The sequence below is a fragment of the Oryctolagus cuniculus genome, chromosome X, assembly GCF_051225735.1.
Source record: "Oryctolagus cuniculus isolate XC-2025 breed Fujian yellow rabbit chromosome X, ASM5122573v1, whole genome shotgun sequence".
NCBI classification, from domain to species: Eukaryota; Metazoa; Chordata; class Mammalia; order Lagomorpha; family Leporidae; genus Oryctolagus; species Oryctolagus cuniculus.
Genome location: NC_142888.1, coordinates 90975759 through 91001676, shown reverse-complemented (window position 1 = coordinate 91001676; position 25918 = coordinate 90975759). Strand labels below are relative to the sequence as shown.

The 25918-nt window shown below is 43.0% G+C and overlaps 1 protein-coding gene across 3 annotated transcripts; it reads right to left on the bottom strand.

Moving 5' to 3' along the window:
• Positions 1-4602: 4602 nt before the first annotated feature.
• On the bottom strand, positions 4603-25918 carry TAF7L (TATA-box binding protein associated factor 7 like). 3 transcript variants are annotated; one of them, XM_008273124.5, is made up of 13 exons: positions 25325-25918; positions 20511-20578; positions 19433-19511; positions 15855-15988; positions 15070-15199; positions 14791-14846; positions 11986-12027; positions 11075-11147; positions 10629-10742; positions 9956-10195; positions 9654-9766; positions 7137-7196; positions 4603-5495 (listed from the first exon to the last, which is right to left on the bottom strand). In XM_008273124.5, the coding sequence occupies exons 1-13, from the start codon at positions 25893-25895 to the stop codon at positions 5451-5453; spliced, it is 1725 nt and encodes a 574-aa protein (XP_008271346.4). In that variant the 5' UTR covers positions 25896-25918; the 3' UTR covers positions 4603-5450. The 3 variants fall into 3 exon arrangements, with proteins under 3 accessions (XP_008271346.4, XP_008271347.3, XP_089181058.1); XM_008273125.5 differs by lacking the exon at positions 25325-25918 and adding an exon at positions 24664-24789; XM_089324932.1 differs by lacking the exons at positions 20511-20578; positions 25325-25918 and adding an exon at positions 24664-24957.

Sequence of the window (25918 nt, the reverse complement as noted above, 5' to 3'; positions counted from 1 at the left end):
CTCCGGTTGTGCTGAGTCTGATATTCTGCATAGTCCACATCTGTCCCTTGTGTGGAGGTGGGAAGAGAGACAGTAGACTGAGAAGCCACAGGCACACTGAAAGACGTAAGTCCAACACCCAGAGGACAAAGAAGACACTGCTATTGCTCCCACTCCCACAGCTCCCCGAATCGGCTGCCTCTCAGGCCCTGGAAGCTGGAGCGTTCTTGGACTTGCACTCTCCCTGTCCCCGCCCCCCTCCATTGGCTAGTTGTCATGGTCAGGAGGTGAGCTCTAAAGAGCAATGGCCCTAAATTCCATCCTCATCAATCTGGGGGAGTTTTCATGAGCCTGAACCAATATAAGAAAAATCGGTGCAGTGAGTTTCCATAAAGTTACATTTATTTCATCTAGAGGTCTAGTCTTTATTATGAAATTTTTATAAATAAATAAATAATAAGTAGTATCAAAATGTCCTTTTGAACGGATGGTGATAATTTTTCATGCTGTTTTCCCATTTCCTGGCAATATAAAGTCCTGTTAATCCCTCTTCCCCACAGCCACTTTTTCTCTTCTCACCAAGCTACAGCAGCACAGCTTAATAGAAACCTTATGCAAGGGGCTGGTGCTGCGGAGCAGTGCCGGCACCCCATATGGACGCTGGTTGCAATCCTGGCTCCTCCACTTTCAATCCAGCTCCCTGCTAATGGCCTGGGAAAGCAATGGAAGACGGACCAAGTCCTTGGGCCCCTGCACCTATGTGTGAGACCCAGAAGAAGTGCCTGGCTTTGGACTGGCCGGTCATTGTGGCCATTTGGGGAGTGAACCAGCAGATGGATGACCTCTCTCTCTAACACTGCCTTTCAGAGTTAGAGAGATAAATAAACAAATAAATCTTTTTTTAAAAAAAAAGAAACCTAATGCAAGCCACATATGTGATTTTAAATTTTCCTAGCAGCTATATGAATAAAGCAAAAACAAATGACAGGAATTAATTTTTAATATTTATGTATTTTAATTTACTTGCAAGGTAGAGAGAAGGAGAGAGTGAGCTTCCATCTTCTGGTTCACCCTCCAAGTGCCTACAACAACCAGGGCTGGGCCAGGCTAAAGCCAAAACCAGGAACCTGATCCAGGTCAGCCACCTAGGTGTCAGGACCCAAGTACTTGGGCCATCATCATTAGCAGGGAGCTGGATTGGGAGCAGAGTAGCCAGGAGTTGAACTGGCACTCCAATATGGGATACGGGCGTCCCAAGCAGCAGTTTCACCCACTGCACGACAGTGCCTCTCCTATGAAATTAATTTTAATAATATATTTTATTAACTCAAATATGCCCATAATATCCTTTCAGTCTATAATCAGTATAAAACAATTATTAATGAGATATTTTATATTCTTTTTTTTCCTATTGGGTCTCCAGAATGGTCAAACAGGTTGGTAGATTCAGCTGGTAGAGAAAAGAGAAACCCAGATAGGTAGAGACAGTGCATACTTATAGAGACAGCAAAAGCTAGCTGACAATATCAGCTCCCTATGTCCTTTGTCCCACAGCATGACAGTAAAAGAAAAGGGGCCATATGGCCTGCAGCATGAACAGTGGGAGCCCTCTTGTGCTGAGTACCCAGTCCACCCTGTAGCTAGGCAGTTTTACAGGTTGCTGCTATTCCTGTGGGGCCGGGGTGGGGGCCAGGCAGAAGGCTCTACCCCTTACTGGAATGAGGGAGGCGGATGAGAAATGGTTTCATGGCAGCCTCCCTCAAGATAGGGAGGTGGGTGAGAGGCAGTTTTGTAGCAGCTTCTCACAAAGCTGCCTGCCTTTCGACATTCTGGGGGAATCACAGGGAGTTCTGCCAACAACTGGGAGCTGGGCCTTGCCTTGCCCATGTGGCCTATGTGGACGGTGCAAGGTCACCAGAATGCTGGCCCAGAACAGTCCCCCTACAGCAATCCAATGCTTATTCTACACTTCTGGGACATCTTGATTAGGGTTAGTGCTATGTCAGGTGCCCCCAAACCACAGGTGACTCCTGGATACCATACTGGACAGTGCAGGTCTATAACATGCAGAAGTCAGAATCACTGGGATGGGCATGGTGGCAATCATATTGGGGTGCTGGTTCAAAACCTGGCTACTCCACTTCCAATCCAGATTTCTGCCAGTGCATCCTTGGAGGCAGCAGAGGATGGGCCCCTGCCACTCACATGGGAGACCAGGATGGAGTTCTGGCTCCTGGCTTCAGCCTGGCCCAGCTCTGGCTGTTGAGGGTATTGGGGGAGTGAACCAGTAGATGAAAGATTTCTCTCTCCCCTATCCTGTTGTTCTGCTTTTCAAGTAGATGAAAAAAAATAAACATTTTCAAAAAAGAAGTCAGAATCAGCTATAGTAAAAAAAAAAGTCATGAAGTATTCTGTGTGTGTGTGTGTATGTATGTGAGAGAGAGAGCGAGAGAGAGAGAGAGAGAGAGAGAGAGAGAGAAGGAAATATTGAAGTGGGTAGAGAGTTGGGGTGGCAAAGGCCTTGAGAGTGAAGAGCAGTTGTGAAGCAATTCCCCCAGGTTATAGCAAGAGGCTGCAGCATGGGCTGGTGTTGTGGCACAGTGGGTTAAGCTGCCACCTACGACTCCAGCATCCCCTATTGCAGCACCTGTTAAATGCCAGCTGTTCAACTTCCAATCCAGCTTCCTGCCAATGCACCTGGGAAAGCAGCAGAATATGAACCAAGTACTTGGACCTCTGCCTCCCATGTGGGAGACCTGGATGGAGTGCCAGGCTTCTGACTTCAGCCTGTCCCAGCCTTGGTTGGTACAGCTATTTGAGGAGTGAACCAGTAAATGAAAAATCCCCCCCCACTCTCGAAGAGCACTGCAGACATGCCAGCTTGCCCTTGCCCCTTCCTATGGCATTGTGTGCCCTACCACCCTGGCCCCCAGCACAGCTCGGGCTGCTCTCAGGCTGCAGAACAAAGCCTGCATAGGGGCTCCTCTACCTCTCACCTCTGGATGCCACCTTCAGTCTAGGCAGCCTGTCCCCAGGGTATTTGTGTTCCTGTCCCAGTCCTCTGCCTTCATCTGCAAGGGCCTATCTTCTTTTCAAACTCTGCCTCTTTCCCTACCATCTGCTTCTGACACTCAATTCCCGTCCCTCATTCTTTGTCCTTATTCTTGTTTTTTAAGTTCTGGGTTTCTGAAACAACAATCGCTCTTCTATCATCGGCGTTTCCAAGTTGTCCTCAATCTTCTCTTGTCATTTTGGCTGTATTTTGTTAGCTCTCATCAGTCCTCTCTTAGTCCTACATCTTCTGCATTCCCTCCCCCGCACCAACATCCCTGATGTCTTCTGTCCATCTCCGCAGGCTCGGCCCGTAACTAATGACCTTCTCTTCTCTGCCCACTGCTTATTAACTTCCACTTGGAAGAAGAGCACTAGAAGTAAAAGTCTTGGGAGTGCACCTTCTAGAGTTGCATTGACTTCATCAATTCAGACCAGACTTGGGGCTAGCTGGGCTACTTCCAAAAAATCTTTATATGCTGCTTGGTGGTGAGCATGACGGCCTTGCTGTACAGATGAGAAAATGGAGGCTCGCAGATGTGTGGGGATTTGCCCATGCAAGTGGCAGGGCTGGAATACCAACCTTGCATTTGTTCCACTTCGACATGATAAAGTCATGTAAACACTGGAGCTGCCTTTTTTTTTTTTTTTTTGACAGGCAGAGTGGACAGTGAGAGAGAGAGACAGAGAGAAAGGTCTTCCTTTGCCGTTGGTTCACCCCCCACCGGCCACTGCGGCCAGCGCACTGCGGCCAGCGCACCGTGCTGATCCGAAACCAGGAGCCAGGTGCCTCTCCTGGTCTCCCATGGGGTGCAGGGCCCAAGCACTTGGGCCATCCTCCACTGCACTCCCTGGCCACAGCAGAGAGCTGGCCTGGAAGAGGGGCAACCGGGACAGAATCCGGCGCCCCGGCTGGGACTAGAACCCGGTATGCTGGCGCCGCAGGTGGAGGATTAGCCTAGTGAGCCATGGCGCTGGCCTGGAGCTGCCTTTTTTATCAGTTCTCTTTACCCCTTCTCTCCAAATCCCAGTGCTATACGTTTAACATGGGATGCTTTCCATACATTACGAATTATCCTAAGAACTCTTTGCAGAGCTGACAGCATCTTCAGTCATTGCCTAATCACGGAGTGCTATGGTCTGAATGTTAACTCCCTTCCCCACAAATTCATGTTGGAACCTAATGTGCAATGAGGTAGCATTAAAAGGTGGCGTTTGGGGAGGTAATTAGGTCCCGAGGACAGAGCCCTCATGAGTGGAATTAGTGCCCCTGTAAGAGGACTGAGGGAACTCATTTGCCTCCTCTGCTATGTTGAGGATGCTGCAAGATCGCCTATCTTTGAAAGCAGACAGAGCCCGCACCTGACACTGAGTCTTCTCGTGCCTTGATCTTGGACTTCCAAGCCCCCAGAACTGTGAGCAATATATTTCTGGAGTTTATAAAGTATGCAGTCTATGGCAGTATTATTACAGTAGCCCAAATGGACCAAAACACAGAGTTCGTAACTTGTTTCCTGGTTTCCTTTTGGACATGAGTGTCCTCATTGTGAGGGCAATCAGTTGACAACAATCCATTTTAAAAAGATTTTTTTATTGCTTAAAGAAGACAGAATTTATTTATTGCTTAAAGAAAACCTTGATCATATAACAGGAAAAAAAATCTTCACCAGCCAGTTAGAGTTGTTAAGGAAAGTTTCATAGGTACTACAGACATCTGGTTTCTCCTAATGTTTTCTGATGGGTGTTAGGATGAGAAGGCTCAGAATAAGGGGAACAGTTCAGAGTTTCTTGTCTCTGTTCTGTTACATTAGTTAATGAATAACAGGCAGCCACAGGGCTGAAAACGCAACAGAAGAAAGAGCAGCAGCAGCAAGCAAGCACCCCTGAGCAGGAAAGCAACCCTATTACCTGAACAGAGACAGGCATGACCTAGTATTAACTGCTGTAATGTAGGCACTTCAATTCACTGTAGCAGGCCCAAGCCCTTGGTAGAAATGACTCAATTCTTTCTATGTTGTAGGAAATGCTTAAACAGAAGAGTTTGGAAAAGCCGAAACATATACAGCCCAGCTGACTAGTATCTAGGCTAGATTGTCTGCCCTTGGCAAGCACAGCTGAATCATCTGATGGCACCACAGTACAGGAACAATAGTAGAAATTCTCAAATTGGCAAAGAGAAGCAAAGTCCCCATGGTTGAGTGGGGACTTTAAGTCTACTGCTTTTTTATACTTTCCCCATCTATGTGACTATGAACTTCAAAGCTACTGTAACTAGCAAAAAAAAAAAAAAAGTTCTGAGAAGCAAATACAATTGATTCAACATTAGGCAACAGATGAAGAAACAGAATTGTGCACTATTTTATCCAGTTTTCAGTCTGGATGGTGAATCTAAGGTTTGTGTGCCAGGCTGACGATGCCTCTCACTTCTTCAGAATACATTTCAGTTTCTCCTGCAGGGAAATGAGCTGTAAGAAGAGAGACAAAAAAACATGAAAAATTCATCTGAAACCCTAAGTTTCACTATTTGATCTAGAATCTACTTATACGTACTAGAATGAAGTATTGGCCTTTATAAGGTTATCCTAGCCTTACTATATTCCAAAGAACATTGCCCATCAAGAATGCATGCACAACACTGTGGACATGATGCTGCCCTTTATCATGCCAAACGTATAAAAGGAAGCTTTAACACTGAATGCGCTTTGGAAAATTGAGTATGCTGGCTGTTAAGAATCTGTGCTTCTGTGAAGAATATTCAGAGCTCACAAGTCATTTCAGGGACAAAGGAGATGGGATCGCTGTAGCCGTATCCTAAGTCAGAAGAGAAGGCAGGTGGGATAGTCTTATCCCACTGAACAAGCACTTGGGACCTTGCAATGAGGCTTTTTTTTTTGCATTTGGATAAATGCTTTTTTAAAAAATTGTTATTTTTGATTAGTTTTTAACAGGTTCACTGTAGTGTGTAGATACAATTCTAAGAACATAATAATATTCCCTTCCTTGCAGTGGGTCTTATCTGCTGCTTCTTGCCACATTATGAGACACTTAGAAATCAGGTCAGGGTCCTGATGATCTTCTCAATCTAAGTCAGAAGCCCTGATTTTTTGTGTGTGTGTGGTATCAGATTTACATTTTTCAACTTGAAATGGTCAAGTGACCAATAACATTCAGAGATGGATACCATCTTTGGGACCAAGATTATTTTGGAATATTATATCCAGTATAGGTCACCCCATACCAGTATGGGCTTTCTGTAAGTGAAATGAATGGAAGAGAGACTCGTGACACAATCCTATGCTGCACACCACCTAGCAAACCACTGTCATTGCTATCTCTAGTAATTTAGAGGCTCCTCTCACGCAGATACTAAGTGGCCCCCACACCGACAATGACTACAACCAGTTTTTTTCAACTTTAAATCAGATGTGATTCTCCTGCTTAAAACTCTTCAAGGGATTCTTACTGCATTTAAAACTAAAACCTGCCCTCCTTGTCATGGCCTGCAAGGACCCATACACTAGGGCCTCTGCCCACTTCTTCCACCTTATGTTAAGCCACTCTCTTCTCTTGCTTTAAATACTCCAGAGGTTCTCAAAGGGGCCAAGTTCTTTCTCACTGTAGAACCTTGGATATCCTCCACCCAAGTAACTCTTCCTCTCTCCCTTTGCCTGGACTTATCCATCAGGTCTCAGCTTAAACAGCACTTCCTCAGAGGGGCTATCATGATGCCCCTAATTTAACTGAGAACTCTCCTTCTTCTAATAGCAAAATTGACTGTTCTTCCTTCACAGGAGGGCTTCACAATGTGTACCTTTATATTTGTAGGATAGCTTGTTTAATGCCAGTCTCCCCTGCTAGACTGTTGAGGACAAGTTTTGTATCTGTCTTACTCAACTCTATTCATCTAGTGCCTTTCACTTCATAGATATGCAGTATCTGTTGACTGAGAGAATTTTCACAAAGACCTTGTTCTACCCTGCTCTCCTCTCACTTGGAATTGAACAGCATTATTTCTATCGGAGGAATAGCCAGGATTGAGATTGGGGGTTGGGTGGGGGTGTTCTTTGTATCAAATGTTTTCTGCTTGATTTGAAAACACTTCTCACCTGCTCATTTCTTTGTTTCTCTTCTAAGTTAAGCTTCTCCAGCACAGACTTTAAGTGGTTCTGGAAAACACATGTTATAAATGATGAATGCTGAGTCTCAAAGGAAAAGAGAACCAAGTGAGACAAAGAGTTTGGCAAATAATTTGAAAAGTAAGGAAGATGTCAGCCATATTAAAGAGCACTCTTTCTAAAGGATTTGGAGTATAAAAACTATGCCCTCCTTGGGCTGGGCGTTTGACACAGCAGTTCAGTTGCTGCTGAAGTCGTCTGCATGCCATGTCAGGGTGCCTGGTTCAATTCCTGGCTCCTCTGCTTCTGATCCAGCTTTCTGTTTATGTGCACCCTGGGAGGCAGCAGGTGCTAGCTCAAGTACTTGGGTCCCTGCCACCCATGTGGGAGACCTGGATTGGGTCTCAGGTTCCTGGCTTTCATCCTGGCCCAACCTTGACTGCATTTTATATGACCTGTATTATTTGAAGGTATTTGGGTAATGAACCATCAGATGGAAGATCTCTCTTTCTCTCTCTGCCTTTCAAATAAAGTGAACATAAATAAATAAACTTCGTTCCCTAACTACAGTGCCATCCTATTTGATTTTGTAACCCTACCCAGCATTTTTTCTTGCCCTAAAATAAGTGGTTGGAATTCCTTCAATTTTTTTCTAGCTTACCCTAAATTCTTTGGCTGTGGTGAACTACTGAAGATGCTGGCTTGGAAGCCAGTGCTGACTCCCCTTCCATTTCCCTTTTCTAGGGTAGAATGCTCCTGTTCCTAACAAGTACTACACACAACAACAATAACCAAACACTGATACCATATATCTGTATCTTTCAAAGTCTATCCATATCTATTATCTTACTTGGTATTCTTTATGAAAACTTTTATTTTATTTGAAATGCAGAGAAAGAGAGAGAGAGAGATCTTCCAACTGCTGGTTGACTCCTCAAATGCCTGCAACAACTAGGGCTGGGTTGATTCCAAAACCAAAAGCCAGGAACTCAATCCTGATCTCTCACAGGGATCAAAGTACTTGAGCCATCACCTGCTGCCTACCAGGGTGTGCATTAGCAGGAAGCTGGAATTGGTAGTGTATCTGGGACCCTGATATGGGATGCAGGTGTCCCAAGTGGCATCTTAACTGCTGCGTCTGGCCCTTGCCCCTTGCTTGGTTTTTTAAAGGACAAACACCCAAAATTGGTATAGATTTGTGTTGCTCCCCTTCAACAACCACAGCGCTATAGAAAATGAAATCTGGCAAGATATTCTCTGGGTGCTTCAGAATTTCAGTCATTAAAGAAATGAAAGCAAATATGGCCTAAACATACATTTTTCTATTGTTAAGCTCTTCGACATGAATTAGTAAAAATAAGATATGATATTTATTCTTGCATACATCATAAAATTTTAAAACAGCTAGTTAGTTTCACTGAAAAGCATTTTGGTGCAAACGACAGAGTTCAGCCTATGCCCTACCATTTACTAAGGTCCTTTTCAAGTTGCTTACCCTCTTTGCATTTCAAATATTTATCTATAAAACAAGAATACATGCATGGGGCCAGCGCTGTGGCATAGCAGGTAACACTGCCACCTGCAATGCCAGCATCCCATATGGGTGCCAATTCGAGTCCTGGCTGCTCCAATCCGAATCCAGCTCTCTGCTATGACCTGGGAAAGCAGTAGAAGATGGCCCAAGTCCTTGGGCCCCTGCACCCACGTAAGAGACCTGGAAGAAGCTCCTGGCTCCTGGCTTCGGATCAGCACAGCTCCGGCTGTTGCGGCCATCTGGGGAGTGAACCAGCGGATGGAAGACCTCTCTCTCTGTCTCTACCTCTCTCTGTAACTCTCTCTTTCAAATAAATAAAATAAATCTTAAAAAAAAGAAATATCTCTCTGTCTTGGAAATATTAGCTGTTGATATGCCTTTTACATAGTAAATGCTCAATATTGGCAATTATTATTTCAGCTCACCTGGTCCCATCCAAAAATTGCTTATATTACTCAAGTAAATGAAAACAGAACTGGGGTTGGTGTTGTCCTGCTGCAGGTTAAGCCACCGCCTGTGACACCAGCATCCCTTATGAACACTTGTTTGAGTTCTGGCTGCTCCATGACTGATCCAGCTCCCTGTTAATGTGCCTGGGAAAGCAGCAGCAAATGACCCAAGTACTTGGGCCCCTGCCACTGGTGTGGGAGATCCGGTTGGAGTTCCTGGTTCCTGCCTTCAACCTAGCCCAGCCTTGATCAAGCAGCCATTTGGGAAGTGAACCAGCGGAAGGAAGATAATCTATCTCTGTATCCACCCCGTCCCCCTCCCCAACTCTTCCTTTCAGATAAATAAGTAAATCTTTAAAAAAAAAAAAGAAAGAAGGAAAGCAGAGCTATCTTTTATTGTGGGTTTCTAAGAGGTTGTTCAGGTTCATGAATGAACAAGAATGCTGCGGAGATGACAAGAGTGGACGCACAGTTAGGATTTTGAAGGATAGCAGCAGTTTTTTCTACCAGCCAACAGGAACTTACCTTGAGTGGCAGGCTTTCCACTTTCATGAAGAGATGATTCTGTCTTTGTGTTTGGCACTGAATGTTACGGAGCTTTCTCTCCAAGAAATGAATCTGCTTCTGAATTGTTAGGACTAAGAGACAGAGAGAAAGTTTACATATCTAAATAGAGCCTAAACTAATGGACCAAGATTTGAATCATGTAAAACTCCACTACACATGTGAGCAAACACTTCTCAAACTTGACCTTGCATCTAATGCTCACTTAGGGTCAGCCTTCAGGACTGCCACCTATGCTGTCCCATTGTTTTCCTCTAACTCACCTAGGGCATTGGAAGCTTCCTTTGACTTGTACAGGTTAGATTCAAGCAACTTGGCTTGTAGCTCCCTTTCCAGATCCTCTTCACAATCAGTCTCCTCCTCTTCCTCTATCATGTCTTCGTCCTCATCCTCTTCATCCTCTTCTTCCTCGTCTTCGTCCTCATCCTTCTTTGTTGACGATGTCTCCTCTTCCTCCTCATTATCAATACTAAAACTGAACATCTCCCGAAGAATATTATATTCTATTGATTTTAAGCAAAAAGAAGGTGAAACTCTCTGAAGTACTGCAAGGAACTCCCATGCCAGATACAATTTTACTTCTTACCCTCAGGTCCACTGGGCAACCAATTAATTTTGTATCATTTTTTCTTGTAGGAAGATTATTCCCTTCATAAAACAAGGAACAGGAAATGCAAAACACTGTTAACATTCATTCATGTGTTCAATGATTGAGACATGTGGAGAATCTAAGAGCCTGGAAGAAGTTAAGATACCAGGGACAGATGAGAGATTCACCAACCAATTGAACACCCCTAAAGCAGTGAGGGATCAACACGAGGGACAAAGGGCAAAAGCAGCCTTTTTCTCTGATGGCTCTTCGAGTCTGTGCGAAGTGATCTGACATGTAGTCAACCCCACCCCATCTGACGCTCCTGCGTGCCTTTACTAAAGTACCTGATGAGATACGACCACGCTTCTCGCCGCTTGATCCTGGGGATATCTTGAAGCCTGAAATGCAGCCTTGACTTTCAATTTCCTTGTCTTCACCTTCGGCAATGACTTCCCATCCTGAAAGGATGGGGGAGTTAAGGAAAAGGCAGAGTGAAAGAGAAGGCACAATTGAAAGGGAAGAGGCTTTTTGGCTACACACATTTGGTTTAGTCCAACTTTATGCCATTTGGACCTGGGTTTTCAGTGTAGAGACACACCTTCGACTGAATTACACAAGTAAATAAATTTCTGTTACATGAATTCGCTGTTTCTAGCGAGAAAGCAACATTTCCCCAAATCTTAAATTCTACATATCCAAATTGGTACACAAATACCAAAAGTGCAGGTATATCGACACGAGCATATGTGATGGAACAGACTATCTGGCAAATATTTGGTATAAAGGATACGGGCACTGATGGCTTCAGCATCTGAATACAGCAGTCTCTTCACTTCCTTTTCCACAGCTGGAGAATCAACGTACTGGAACAAAGTGTGTGTGTGTGTTGGGGGGGTGGGGGGGGTACCAGTACTGTCATTTAACACATTGTGTTCTGTACATGCCCAGGAGTTCAAATGATCAGGGCTCTTCAGATACCCACCCAACCAAATTTCCACTTTAAGTAGTGCTAGTTATGAAGGAATCTTTAACCAGGGTCTAGATTTTTGTATGGTAGGCTTAATTGCCAATTCAACAAATTACTTGAGACCTTTAGCTTTTTCAATCTGCCACCTGATGATAAGGACCTCTCAGAGATGCAACTCCTAGGTCTCAGTTGTTATTTTGCCTGATTCATACTGGCAAAGGGCTGCACTTCCTTAATCGTTGATTAGAAGCAATTTGCTTTAAAGATGCAAATACTCAGATTTGACTTCCCCACATCTTTATTATTAGAGACGTTCCTACAAAAACTGGATCTGAGCTACATGTTCTCCCTTGAATCCAGTTTTAGACAATTATCACCACAGCAACCAATTCGTCATGCCACAAATAGAAATTAAATCTTTGAGGGGAAATAAGCAATTTCAAACAACTGCTGGTAAAAGGGAACCCTGGCTTCCAACCCTGGAGTTTGAAACAAAATTAGAGAAAAAGGAATATATAGGTAACTGGCCAAATTGTGTCTTTTCCTCTAGGAGGCATCAGACATTAAACAATAAGTTTAATTTTTAGTGACTCACATGCAGAGTGTATTTGGGAGTGGAGGTTAGAGGTGAGAAGGAAGGATTGAAAGCAACTTTTTGATTTACTTGAAACTAATGAGCTACTAAACGAAACACACCAAGGGTAAAAAATGAAGGTATAATATTATTGCTCTACCTCACTAAAGCTGATTTCTTCAAGTTCTTTTAAATCAGCAAGCTATGAAATAAAACACAATTAAGTTACAATATAATTTCTCTATTTCAGTAAAGCTTTAAAAAAAACTCTGAAGTTATTTTAATTTAGTTTTATATCTTGTAGGCACTCAATAAATGCTGTTGACAAACAGAATATAAAAGCCAAGGCAACCGTGTTCATGGATCAGAAGACTCAACATAGTAAAGATATCAATTTTCCCCAAATGCATCCATAAGTTTAACATAATTACTATAAAAATTCCACTAAGATTTAATGTATACATAGACAAACTTATTCTAAAAATTATATGCAAGGGTGTATGGGCTCCGGAGTGGCTAAAACAATATTGACAAAGAAAAATAAAGTGGCAGTAATCAGTCTCCTGATTTCTAGGTCTATTATATAGCTCCACTGTGGTATCTCTGGAGGGACTGATATTTGGATCCATGGAATAGAATAGAGAATCCAGAAACAGAGCCACACAAATATGCCTGACTGATTTTTTGGCAAAGGTTAAAAAAAAATACAACATAGGAAGGATAACCAATGGTGCTAGAGCAATTGGATCTCCTTAGCAAAACAAAGTAAAACTTTGAACTAAACCTCATAGTTTTAAAAAATTAATTCAAAAAAATGACCACAGGCTTAAATATAACATGAATGATAAAAATCTTTAGGATTTGGGCTGGACAAAGAGTTGTGAGAAAGATCCTTAAAAACTAATTTAAAAAAAAACAATATATTGGACCTCATCAAAATGAAAAACTTGCCCTTTGAAAGATCCTGTGAACAGAATGAAAAGACAAGCTATAGACAAGGAAGAAAATATCTGTAAACCACATATCTGACAAGACTAGTATTTTGAATACAAAAAGAACTCAAAGTATTAACAATTTAAAAATTCATTTACAAAATGGAAAAAAGGCAAGAATAAACATTTCACTAAGGCGGAGATACATAGATGGAAAACAAGCAGATGAGATGTTCAATGTTATTAGCTCAGAGAAATGCAAATTAATACCACATGAAATGACTACATACCTATTAGAAAGGCAAAAATAAAAAATGGTTGTTTTTAAACTAACACTGGTGAAGATGTAGAGAAACTGGATCACTCATATTATTAATGAGAATATAAAATGGAACAGCCTCTCTGGAAACCAATATGGCAGTTTTTTATAAGTTAAATGTGCAACTACCATATGACCCAGAAATTGTACTCCTGGGCATTTATCCCAGAGAAATCAAGACTTAGGTTCACACAAAAAAAACCTGTTTGTAGCTTTATTTGTAATAGTTAAAAACTGGAAACAGCCCAGATGCTCTTCAATGGGTAAATAATTAAACAGACTGTAGTATATTAATAGCATAGAATAATACTCAGCAATAAAAAGGAATAAACTATTGATACATACATAAACTTGTAGGGATTCTAAGGGAATTATGCTGAGTAGGAGGAAAAGATAATCTCAAATGTTATATACTACATGATTCCATTTATGTGACATTCTTCATTTGATCTTAGCCAAAAGGCCAAGAAGCGATTATGTGACACTCTTGAAATGATGGAATTACAGGGATGGAGAACAGGGTAGAGATCGCCAGGTGTTAGGAACCAGGAACATAAGCTGGGAGGGAAGTGGGTATGGTTATAAAATAGCAAGATGGGGGCTGGCGCTGTGGTGTAGTGGGTAAGGGGCCGGCGCTGTGGTGTAGTGGGTAAAGCCACTGCCTGCAGTGCTGGCATCCCATATGGGTGCCAGTTCATGTCCCAGCTGCTCCACTTTCAATCCAGCTCTCTGCTATGACCTGGGAAAGCAGCAGAAAATAGCCCAAGTCCTTGGACCCCTGCACCCATGTGGGAAACCTGGAAGAACCTCCTGGCTTTGGATCAGCCCAGCTCTGGCCATTGTGGCCATTTGGGAAGTAAATCAACAGATAGAAGACCTCTCTCTCTCTCTCTCTCTCTCTCTGCCTATAAATAAATAAATCTTAAAAAAAAAAAAAAACAAAGCAAGATGAGGGATACTTGTGGTGATGGAACTGGTCAGCATCTTGACTGTGTAGGTGGATACATGAACCTCCAGATGGGATAAAACCACACAGAACTACACACACACACACACACACACACATACAAGTAAGTAAAACTAGAGAAATAATTATGTTATTGGTGAATTATAAAATGCCAATTTCTTGTTTGTGATATTATACTATACAATTTTTTTGCAAAATGTTACAGTGGGGAAAACTGGGAGAAAGGGTTCACAGTATGTCTTTTATTTCTTAAAACTTCATGTTATTATTTTGAAATAAAAAAGGTTAACTGAGGAAGAAGAAGAAGAAGATGAAGACAAGAAGAAGAAGCCGCCATTGCCACCCCCCAAGTATAGTACTCCATAGCTTGCCCAAGGTTTTGAAAGCCTGAAGTAAAACTAGGAATATAATCACAGTTCCCAGTTCTCAGGTTCTGCACAGGCTTACTTTAAAACTAGATCTTGCAATCAAAAACTAAAAGCATTAACAGACATTTCAAATCCACAGTCCTTCCAGATCCCTCATGACTAGCCTAGCCTATAACTTTCAGAATCAGGTCTTCTTTTATTCACTGCTATATTCTCAACTGCTGGCACACAGTGCCTGGCATTTAGCTCACACTCGATAAATGTTTACTGAGCATATGAATGAGTGAACAAATTACTTCCCAACTGACTCTCCCTTTCCTTCCCACTCATAATCCTCTTCTCATCCACACAGAAGACACACAGATAACAGGCAACTAACCTTTTTTGTTGTTTTCCGGAATCTTTTCTTTCTGACATTCTTAAGTGGTGGAGTAACTAAAATAAACAAAATGTGGTGAAACATACATACAACTGATAGTAGCTACAAATTCAAATTTAATAAGAGAAAAGCCATGATAGAAGCCACTGGCTCACAACCTGACTCCTTCGAGTGTCTGAGAGCCTAAATGAACCAGGTAAGAGGTGTCTGGTTCACAGGGAACCAGGACTCAGCAGATAACTGTAGTCAGCCAGAATGAGCAAGGGACTGGTGACTTACTGCCATGTTTCCAGGTATAACTCTTCTTCTTCTCTCTCTCACTTATATCCATTAAATCAAGATCAGCAGAGGCAACTGGTTCCTCTGGAGAAGACTGCGGCTGATCATCAGCAGTAGTGCACACAAGCATCTACGTGTAACGAAGACAAACAAGTTACTATGGCCATAAATCTAGGCTAAGTAATGAATCATGATCGTTCCTACAACCAGAAATCCTGGAGCATAAAGGCGACTGATACCTGGCATTTCCAGAAAACCAAGTATTAAGTAATATACATTCATATTCTCATCCATATTTTCTCTCTCCTCTCCTCACTGCAGCACTGTCTATGGAATCTGAGTTCTTGGTGTAAGCTACAGTGCTTACCACTTTGGAGGGAAAACATCAAAACCGCATATATTCTTAGCGTTCTGATTTAGAGACGAAATAATAAAGCAAAAACAGAAATGATGAATAAGAGCCAACTTAAACCTCCAGAGTTAAGGACATAGTGTGTCAACAGGAAGTTCAGAAGATCTCAGTTGCTCATATTTTTCAACTTATGGAAGTCACGAACAGGGGGCTTGACAGGCCATTTGGATAAAAAAGTGGTAGTGAAAAGTTAACGATCAAACACCAAACCAGAACGTAACACTTTATTCCTGGGCAATCGGTCTGAAAATTATAAATGGCAAGCAGTCCTTCAGCAAGTGGAAAAGAGTACTGAAAAAAAATTGGAAAAGGAGAGAGAAAGGGATTCCTTGAAGGATGTGAGAGCCAGTAGATGAAGAAAACTAGCCCATACCTGGGAAATGTCTGCTGTTGTAAAAAAGGTTTTTTTATCAAAAGTTTTCATGCTTCCAACAACACAGGGCAAATCAACCAGCTTGGCAGCCAGTGAGACCTTGTCCACTTCAACGGTTGCTCTGCGCCCATCAGCTAAGAAGAAGTAGGGAAAAGTAAGCCTCCTAGGATCTGAATTAGCTTATTCATTAATCACAGTGGAATAGACTAGTCTTCCTGTGCAACCTACTCTTGGTCATACTAGTGGAACTGTGCATGTAGAAGTAGACTCCAAGAGAAGAGAAGGGAGAGTATGACACTCATTCAAAAGTAGCTAGGTTTCTTGCTGATGATTGTGAGGTCAATGTGGATGAGGCAATAAATGTTTCATTCTCATCCTAAAAGGCAAATTCTGTCCACTTAAACTCATTCCTTTTTAAAGAAGCATTCAAGGGGCCTGCACTATTGCATAGTGGGTAAAGCCACCACCTGCAGTGTTGGCATCCCATATGGGCACCAGTTCTAGTCCCAGCTGCTCCACTTCCGATCCAGCTCTCTGCTATGGCCTGGGAAAGCAGCAGAAGATGGCCCAAATCCTTGGACCCCTGCACCCGTGTGGGAAACCCAGAGGAAGCTCCTGGCTCCTGGCTTCAGATCAGTGCAGTTCTGGCCTTTGCGGCCATCTGGGGAGTAAACCACCAGATGGAAGACCTCTCTCTCTCTCTCTCTCTCTCTCTCTCTCTGCCTCTCTGTAAATCAGCCTTTCAAATAAATAAAAATAAATCTTTAAAAATAAATAAATAAAGTGCATAGGCTTACAAAAGAAAAAAAAGCATTCGATTGTGTCACTGTATGTGTGTTTTCAAATGGTTCATCCTAGATGGTGCTATTAAGTCTTAAGTTAAAATCTCTAATTGGCCTCACAAAGATAAAATTCTATCCATTAGCCAAATATAATGAACACTAAATCTGGCTCAGATTTCTCAAACACAAGAGGATTTGAGTATAATCCTCTAATAGTAAGTAAAGAAAAAGAAAGATGCAGAGCCACAGTTGACATGATTGTTTTGAACGAATTAACTTTAAAAAATGCAGAGAGAATGTCCTTTTTAAGGCTGAATAGTATTTCACTGTATGTATATGCCACATTTTCTTTATCCATTGATCCATCGATGGACACTTAGAGTTGATTCTACATCTTGGGTATTGTGAATAATGCTGCTGCAAGGAACAAGGGATTACAGATATCCTCTCAACATATTTACTTCAATTTTTGGGTATATTCCCAGAAGTGGAGTTGTGGGGTCCTATGGTAATTCTATTTTTAGCTTTCTGAGGAACCACCAAAGTGCTTTTTTTTAATCAATTTATTTTTATTTCTTTGAAAGGCACAGTTACACACACACACATACACACACACACACCCAGAGAGAGAGAGAGAGAGAGAGAGAGAGAGAGATCTTCCATATAAATGGCCACAAGGGCCACAATGGCTTGGGCTGGGCCAGGATGAAGCCAGGAGCCAGGAACTTCTTCTGGGTCTCCCGTGTGCGTGCAAAGGCCCAAGTACTTGGGCCATCTTCCAGTGCTTTCCTAGGCACATTAGAAGGGAATGTATTGAAAATGGACTTGAACCAGAGCCCATATGGGATGCTGGGGTCGCAGGCGATGGCTTCACCTGCTATACCATAACGCTTGCCCACACACCATTTTGTTAATGTACATTCCCACCAACAGTGTACAAAGATTCCCTTTTCTCCACATCTGCACCAACATTTGTTATCTTTTTAGCTCATTTTTAGAAAATTTTTATATATTTTATGTAGGTTATACAAGTTTCATATGTTTCCTTTATACTGTTTTAGGAACATAGTGGCACTCCCCTCCATGTGCCAACCCTTCCTCCCCCCCCCCTCAGATTCCCACTCTTAATTTTTACAATGATCTATTTTCAGTACATTTAATGATCGTATAGTTAACCTACCCTAAATAAAATAGTTCAACAAATAAGGCCGGCGCCGCGGCTCACTAGGCTAATCCTCCGCCTAGCGGCGCCGGCACACCGGGTTCTAGTCCCGGTCGGGGCACCGGATTCTGTCCCGGTTGCCCCTCTTCCAGGCCAGCCCTCTGCTGTGGCCAGGGAGTGCAGTGGAGGATGGCCCAGGTGCTTGGGCCCTGCACCCCATGGGAGACCAGGAAAAGCACCTGGCTCCTGGCTCCTGCCATCGGATCAGCGCGGTGTGCAGGCCGCAGCGCGCCGGCCGCGGCGGCCATTGGAGGGTGAACCAACGGCAAAGGAAGACCTTTCTCTCTGTCTCTCTCTCTCACTGTCCACTCTGCCTGTCAAAAAATAATAAAAAAAAAAAATAGTTCAACAAATAGTATAAGAGAAAACAAAACAATACAAAACACTGTTCCTCAATGAAAGAGACAGGGCTATAGACAATAATTGATTCTCAAGATGTCTATTTCACTCCAATACATTATATTTCAGGTACTCTATTAGTTACCTAGGGTCAGGGAAAACATATGATATCTGTCTTTCTGGGACTGGCTTATTTCACTAAGTATAATATTTCCAGTCACAACCATCTTATTGCAAAAGAAAGGATTTCGTTTTTTTTTTACAGTTAAATAGTGCTCCATAGTATGTATGTGTGTATATATATATATACATACTATGTATACACATACTATGTGTATATATATACATACATAAAGAGTTTCTTTATCTAGTCATTAGTTAATGGACATCTGGGTTGATTCCATATCTTAGCTATTGTGAACTGAGCTGCAATGAACATGGGGGTACAGATCACTCTTTCATATACTCATTTCTTTTGATTTGGGTAAATTCCCAGGAGTGGAATGGCTGAGTCATATGGTAGGTCTCTATTCGGACTTCTGAGGTATCTCCATACTGTCTTCCACAGTCATTGCACCAGTTTACATTCCCACCAACAGTGTACCAGGGTACCTTTTCCCCACAAATATAGAAAAGCCATTCTAACAGGTGTGAAGTGATATCTCATCATAGTTTTAATTTGCAGTTCCCGAATGATTAGTGATGCTGAACATTTTTTTTCTTGAACATGTTAGCCATTTATATGCCTTCTTTTGAGAAGTGTCTGTTAAGTCTTCTGCCCATCTTTAAACAAGGTTATTTGTTTTCTTGCTTGGGTTGTTTGAGTTCCTTATATGTTTTGGATATTGCTTCCTTATCAGATGCATGGTTTGAAAATATTAAAAAAACTACTTAAAAGAAAGAAAACTGTCACCTTTGTAGATGAAGAATGACATAATTTTTATTCCCTTGGGCATCCAGAAACCATAAACCTAGGAGACTACCCAGTTGATCCCCAAGCTTTTTCTTATGAGCACTACGATAATTCCTCACTTCAAGTTGCATAATTCTTACTTTCTTTACTCCTAAAAGAAGATGTGTGATTAACTTAAACCTCCCTAAACCATGAGTCCATCAAGACAGAGGGCACGTTCTGTTCTTTTTCATATCCTTAGTACCTAGTTGAGTGCTTGGCACATAGCAATATCTTAATAGGTTATTGCTCATTGTATGGCAAATGGATATTAGTTACTTACGAGAGAGGTCAATTTTTAGTTTATCCTTCATGGCGACATCTCTAGAACGCACCATTTTCCTGATAGTAGAAGCATATTCCTGCAAAGAAGGTAATGTGAGAAGTCAGGAGTGTTTACTTGGCCACTATAGAATAAATATATCAAAGAAAGCCCTCCTTTAAATAAAAACTTCCACATATATAAATATACACAGAAATGACTACTTATTTAATGTTTTGAAAGGCAGATAGAGAGAGATGGAGGGAGGGAAAGAGGGAGGGGAGAGAGAGAGAGAGAGAGAGAGAGAGATCCTCCACCTGATAGTTCACTTCCTACATGGCCACAACAGCTGGGGCTGGGCCAGGCTGAAGCCAGGAGCCAGGAACTCTATCCAGTTCTCCCACATAGGTGGCAGGAACCCAAATACTTGGATCATCCATCTGCTGCTTCCCAGGCATATGAACAGGAAACTGGATGGGAAGCAGAGTAGCCAGGACTCAAACAAGGCACTCTGATATGGGATGTGGGTGTTCCAAGTGGCAGCTTAACTCACTGTGCCATGACACCAGCCCCTACTTGGTACATTCATTAACCCTAACTGAAGAAATAGCTTTCTGAACCTTATCCTTAATGTAGCTTTCTAGACTAAGTAACGTTTGAATACAGATATCAATGGGAGAAGAGAGCTGAACACGATGTTGAGATGAGCTGTGACAGCCTTGCATGGTGATGAATTTCCAGAAGACACAGTGCTGGTCCCTTTCACTGTTCCCGGTAAGAAGACAGAAAGGATTTCAGAAGAGCCTTATCTTGGCTGTCCAGAGAATGGGGTATTAGTGTCTGTGTAAGTGACTGGACCCTTCACTGCTGCAACTGTTTTGCCTGGAAATCAATCCACATGATAGGTGGAATGCACAAGAAGAAAGAAATGCTGCTACAGGAATACACACGATGGTGGGACTGCCTAATAGAACATGATTCCTAGGGGACAAATGTTCTGAGTTTTCACAGCCTATCTCAAATAGAAACGTTACAGAATCCAAGCAGAATGATACCTGCGTACTGAAGATATTTTCCCTGAGACAGAACAACGTCTTACCGGAGGCACACGTAATATAAACTGGTTCTCAAGTTCATGAGGAACTTCATCCTGGCTTTTAGTCATGTCTTGTTTTCGAGTCCATGCAAACAAACAAAGAAAACCAACAGTAAGTTGCTATAAACTTCTTTTATGCCCTCTGCTGACCACTTCTGGTAGCACTGGTTAAATGATCTTGCCCATAATCCTCACTGGAATGTGAACAGTTCTGCAAGACCTTATTTAATATAATTTGACTATTTCTAAAAGTCACCTTATCTCTCCCCCAATATGTACGCATTTTCCCAAGTCAACCCAAATTACATGACATCATTTGATGAACAAATGAAGTAAGAACTGTCTGAAGCATGTTTAATTTTCTTAATGATAAACTCTCAGGTAAAGGATTGCAATTCAACAACACAGTGGTGGCTACCTAAGCAAACCACATGACATCCGCAAGGGAGAGTGCAAACCAAAGGCCAAAATCAACCCAGAAACCACTTGCAGGCGTGTTCTATGATGATTTGAAGTGAACAAAGACCTGGTTTTCAGTACTTCAGCCATCTCAATGGACGGGTTGGAAGGATACAGCCTACGGCAGAGCAGGTAGCTTTATATGACTCTAGGGGCAGAATCAGCAGCTCTGAGCTCCCCTTGGGGAAAGTCAGGAGTCCAGTGCATATGGCTGGACTATTTACATGCGTATACCTAACTTCATGCAATAGATGCATTCCTGAAGTTTCGATAGGAATAAAACTTAAAATCTGATTTGATTTATTCATTACTAACATCTACTGTGTGCATTCTATGTGCCTGGAATTACACTGATGCATTAGGTCTAGAGTTTCATTTAATCATCAAACCACCACCTATTTAAAGAACCTTTATTTAAAAAAATACACTGGGGCTGGCACTGTGGTGCAGTGGATTAAAGCCCCAGTCTGGGGTGCCAGCATCCCATATGGGCGCCGGTTCTAGTCCCGGCTGCTCTGCTTCCGGTCCAGCTCTCTGCTATGGCCTGGGAAAGCAATAGAAGATGGCCCAGGTGTTTGGGCCCCTGCACCCGCAAGGGAGGCTTGGAGGAAGCTCCTGGCTCCTGGCTTTGGATCATCCAGCTCCAGCCGTTGTGGCCATCTGCGGAGTGAACCAGCAGATGGAAGACCCCTCTCTCTCTCTCTGCCTCTGCCTCACTGTAGCTCTGCCTTTCAAATAAATATTCTTTTTAAAAAGAGAGAAGAGTACATCTTCAAAAGAGTGAATAATCTCATCCAAGTCAATGTGATGATTTTACAAATTATAATTGTAGATAACTATGGATACACAGGGATGTTTTATGTAGATGTTGTGGAATTGACTCAAATTTTTATAACGCATTCCTCCTCTCTACTACTATTTACCTTTTGAATTAACATCTCCCTATTCTTCTCATCTGCCAACTTCTGGTAACCACCATTCCACCCTCTGCTTCTGTGAGCTCAACTGTATTCAATTCCACGTAGCAATGAGAACCTGGGGTTGGCGCTGTGGCGCAGTAGGTTAAAGCCCTGGCCTGAAGCACTGGCATCCCATATGGGCACTGGTTCTAGTCCCGGCTGCTCCTCTTCCAATCCAGCTCTCTGCTGTGGCCTGGGAAAGCAATAGAAGATGGCCCAAGTCCTTGGGCCCCTGCACCCACGTGGGAAACTCAGAAGAAGCTCTTGGCTCCTGGCTTCTGGCTTCCTATCGGCGCAGCTCTGGCTGTCGCGGCCATCTAGGGAGTGAACCAGTGGATGGACGACCTCTCTCTCTACCTCTCTCTGTAACTGTCTTTCAAATAAATAAAATAAAAATAAAAAAAGAAATGAGAACCTGTGAATTTTGTCTTTCTGTGCCTCACTTATTTCACCCAACACAGTGTCCTCCAGGTTCATCCATATTGTTTCAAATGACAGAATTTTCTTCTTTTTAAGACTAACTAGTTTTCTTCTGTACATATATACCACAGTTTCTTTCTACATTTATCTGTTGATGGAATCCTAAATTGATTTCATACTTGGCTATTGTAAATAATGGTACAATAAACATGGGAGTGGAGCCATTTCTTTGACATGTCAACTTTAAGTCCTTAAGATACACAAGCATACTTCAAAAAGTTTGTGGAAAATATAATTACAAGATAAGCTCATTTTGGTGCCAAAATTTTTAAATCCATGCATAGTTTTTTCATAGTACGCATTCTCCATGAACTCTATGAAGACCCCCCATTTACCCAGAAGTGGGACTGATGGATCCAAGATTAATCCTTATTTTTAATCATCTTTTCTGCGGTCAGCGTTGTGACGCAGCAGGTTAAGCTGCTGCCTGCGATGCCAGCATCTCATGTGAGTGCCAGTTTGAGTCCCAGCTGTTCCATTTCTGGTCCAGCTCCCTGCTAATGTGCCTGAGAAAACAGCACAAGATGGCCTCAGTATTTGGACCCCTGCCACCTATGTGGGAGACCTGGATGGAGTTCTAAGCTCCTGTCTTCAACCTGGCTCAGCGCAGCCTTTGTAGCCGCGTGGGGAGTGAACAAGCAGATGGAAGATCTCTTTCGTCTCTCCCTCTAACTTTGCCTTTCAAATTAATAAAAATAAATATTTTAAAAATCAAATTGCCATCTATTTGGGATATATCCATAGCGGTCTTCATTTTGAGTATTAGGGCCTACACTTTTGAGGAAGATTTTCCTCCAAGGTGGAAAGAAAGGCATTGTACATGTATGAAACCTGACAACATGTTCTTATGTTCTAAGGACACTATGCTATACACCAAGTTATAAAAGCTTATACATTAAGTTAAAAAGCTTCAATGTACAGTCCCCAATACTCTGTAAATCAGTAATTGGATTCTGAGTTTTGAATATGAAATCTCACTTAAAAGCACTAAAGCCTATGTTTTAACGCTTAGAAGCAGGTCTGGGACTCTCTTAGGGTGAAATCATTCATGAGACATTTCAATGTTTTACTATCAGAAAAAGCATGGAAAACGATCAGAAAAGCACGGCAAGCTCAAAGGAGTCAGCAATGGAAAAGCAGACCCCCAGGATAGGGGTGGGGGAAGCATTATTTGTGTAGTCACTTCTTCTCTTTTTGTGTCTTTGTGCTTTGTCATAAACACACACACACACACACACACATGACGGTACTTCAACAAATTCGTGGAAAATGCAATTAAAAGAGTTTATTTGGTGTAAAAAGTTTGAAATCCATGCATAGTTTGCTAATAATATGTATTTCCGTGAAGTCCCCTTGTATATATGCACATATACAATGTATTTTGTATTTACATAAATACAAAAGAAAAAAGTTAATTAAAATAAAGTAAATTAAAGAAAAAAAAACCCTGGGGGCTGGGCACATTGCCTAACAGAACAGAGTAAGAAACAAAGTTGGGAGCAGAAACATTATTTGAAGAACTAGCTGGTAAGCAAAATTTTATCAGATCAATAGTAACTTTTACATTTCTCAGCAGAACTAAGACTAAGGCATTTTGTTCATTTAACTGGCTTTTTTGGTAACTCCTCTTTTATGGATGAAAGAATTTAAAGACCGAAACAGTTTCAAAGTAGTTGTTTGAAAACTGCCCTAATAAAAGATTCCATGGGAGAGAAGGTGGGCAACCTTGGTTGCAAGGAGTTTTAATTTTTTTTATGACGTGTTACCTACATTTACCCACAGAAATGGTTGTATGGTATTTACTTTAAGAAGAGGCATTCACTTTTTTCCCCCAGCAAGCACTCTTTAATGCCTAATTAAATGAACAAAACCGCTCTCCAACATTCACCCCTAGCTCTATCTCACTTCAGCCGAATTATAACTGAAATTCTATGCACCTGTAGGATAGCACGCTCCAGACAGTCTAAGACAAGTCAGCATAAGCCCACGCTGCTGGTATTTTTTCAAGTTCAGAGCCGCTGGCTGCAGTTTGGAGCCACTGGCCACTGTCGCCCCATCCTTATCCCTGAGGCACTACGCCTCTGAAGACAAAAGTTCAACTCCTAGGCTTTGATCCCACTTTCTTTGAAAACCTCCCACGGGGCCAAAGGGGCCCCAGCCTTCGCACCTTGCAGTGCAGGCGGGCCAGGGAGGGAAGCCCGGCGTGCTGTCGCAGGTGCTGAGTGGGTCTCCGGAGCCCTGCCAATCCCCCTACTCACCTGCTGATCTGCGGACTGGTGCCCGCCACCTGAAAGCCTATGCGGGCTGGCGCGGACGTCTTTGTCGGGTGCGCTCCCGGCGGACGGCAAGTGGGTTTCGCACGGGACACAGAAGCGGACTGCGAGCGGACGGCGGGGGACAGGTAGGAGAGGCGCGCGCTGGCTCCTCCCCTTCTTGCCACGCCCCCACGGCCACAGGCCGAATGGACAGGCGGAGGCCGGCTCGCCGCACGCGGGGCGAGAAAGTGCTACAGGGGCTAAGCGCCTATGGGAAGTCATGGCGTTGGGGCCTCGCCGGAGAAGACTGAGGCTCCAAAACAAGTTGCCTCTCCACAGGGGCCACCATTGGGCAGCCAGGGGATTTTAACCGGTGGGACTTGTAAAAGCACATTTGGTTGCTCCTGTCATCCGTTACGTTGGACTTTTTTGCCCCTTCGTAAGGTGACCTCGTCTGGTGATAGATATGGCACCGTGTAAACTCATTTTAAATAACTTGAATCCATGCCCAAACTATTATCTTACTGATTTACCCATGATTCCCCCTGTCAACACAGTGGCTACTAAACATCTTTTGGAGGACACAAATTCAAACCAACTTTTAGTGCTGCGCTCCCGCCAAAGAAGATCCTCAGCGTGTGACAAAAATGTAAAAGCCTCTTACCTGTCTTTTCTGGGAGGTTTTCGGAAGGAGTTTGGGCAGCAGCTTGGGCACCTCCGTCAGCATCAGTTCCAGGGCCTTGGTCAACCTGAAGTCCAGCGACTTCGTTGCTGGTTGTTGCGGTGCTATGGTCAGCAACATTTTCCCTGCTGGGGTCGCTGGCACTTTCCCTGCTGGGGTCGCTGGCACTTTCTCTGCTGGGGTCGCTGGCACTTTCCCTGCTGGGGTCGCTGGCACTTTCCCTGCTGGGGTCGCTGGCACTTTCCCTGCTGGGGTCGCTGGCACTTTCTCTGCTGGGGTCGCTGGCACTTTCCGTGCTGGGGTCGCTGGCACTTTCCCTGCTGGGACCTCTGGCGTTTTCAGTGCCGAGGCCGCTGGCATTGTCCATGCCGGGGCCGCTGGCATTTTCAGTTCTGGGACCGTCAACATGTTCAGGGCTCTGACAACGGGCCATTTCCGCATTTTGGTTGGCAAGCATTTGTTGTTGTTGGTAGATCATTTCTTCTGATGTTAGTGCTATTAGTATTAAATCATCTTCTGACAAATCGATGGGCTCTTCCTCAGGGAACTCCATGATCCACAATCGTTGGGGTCATA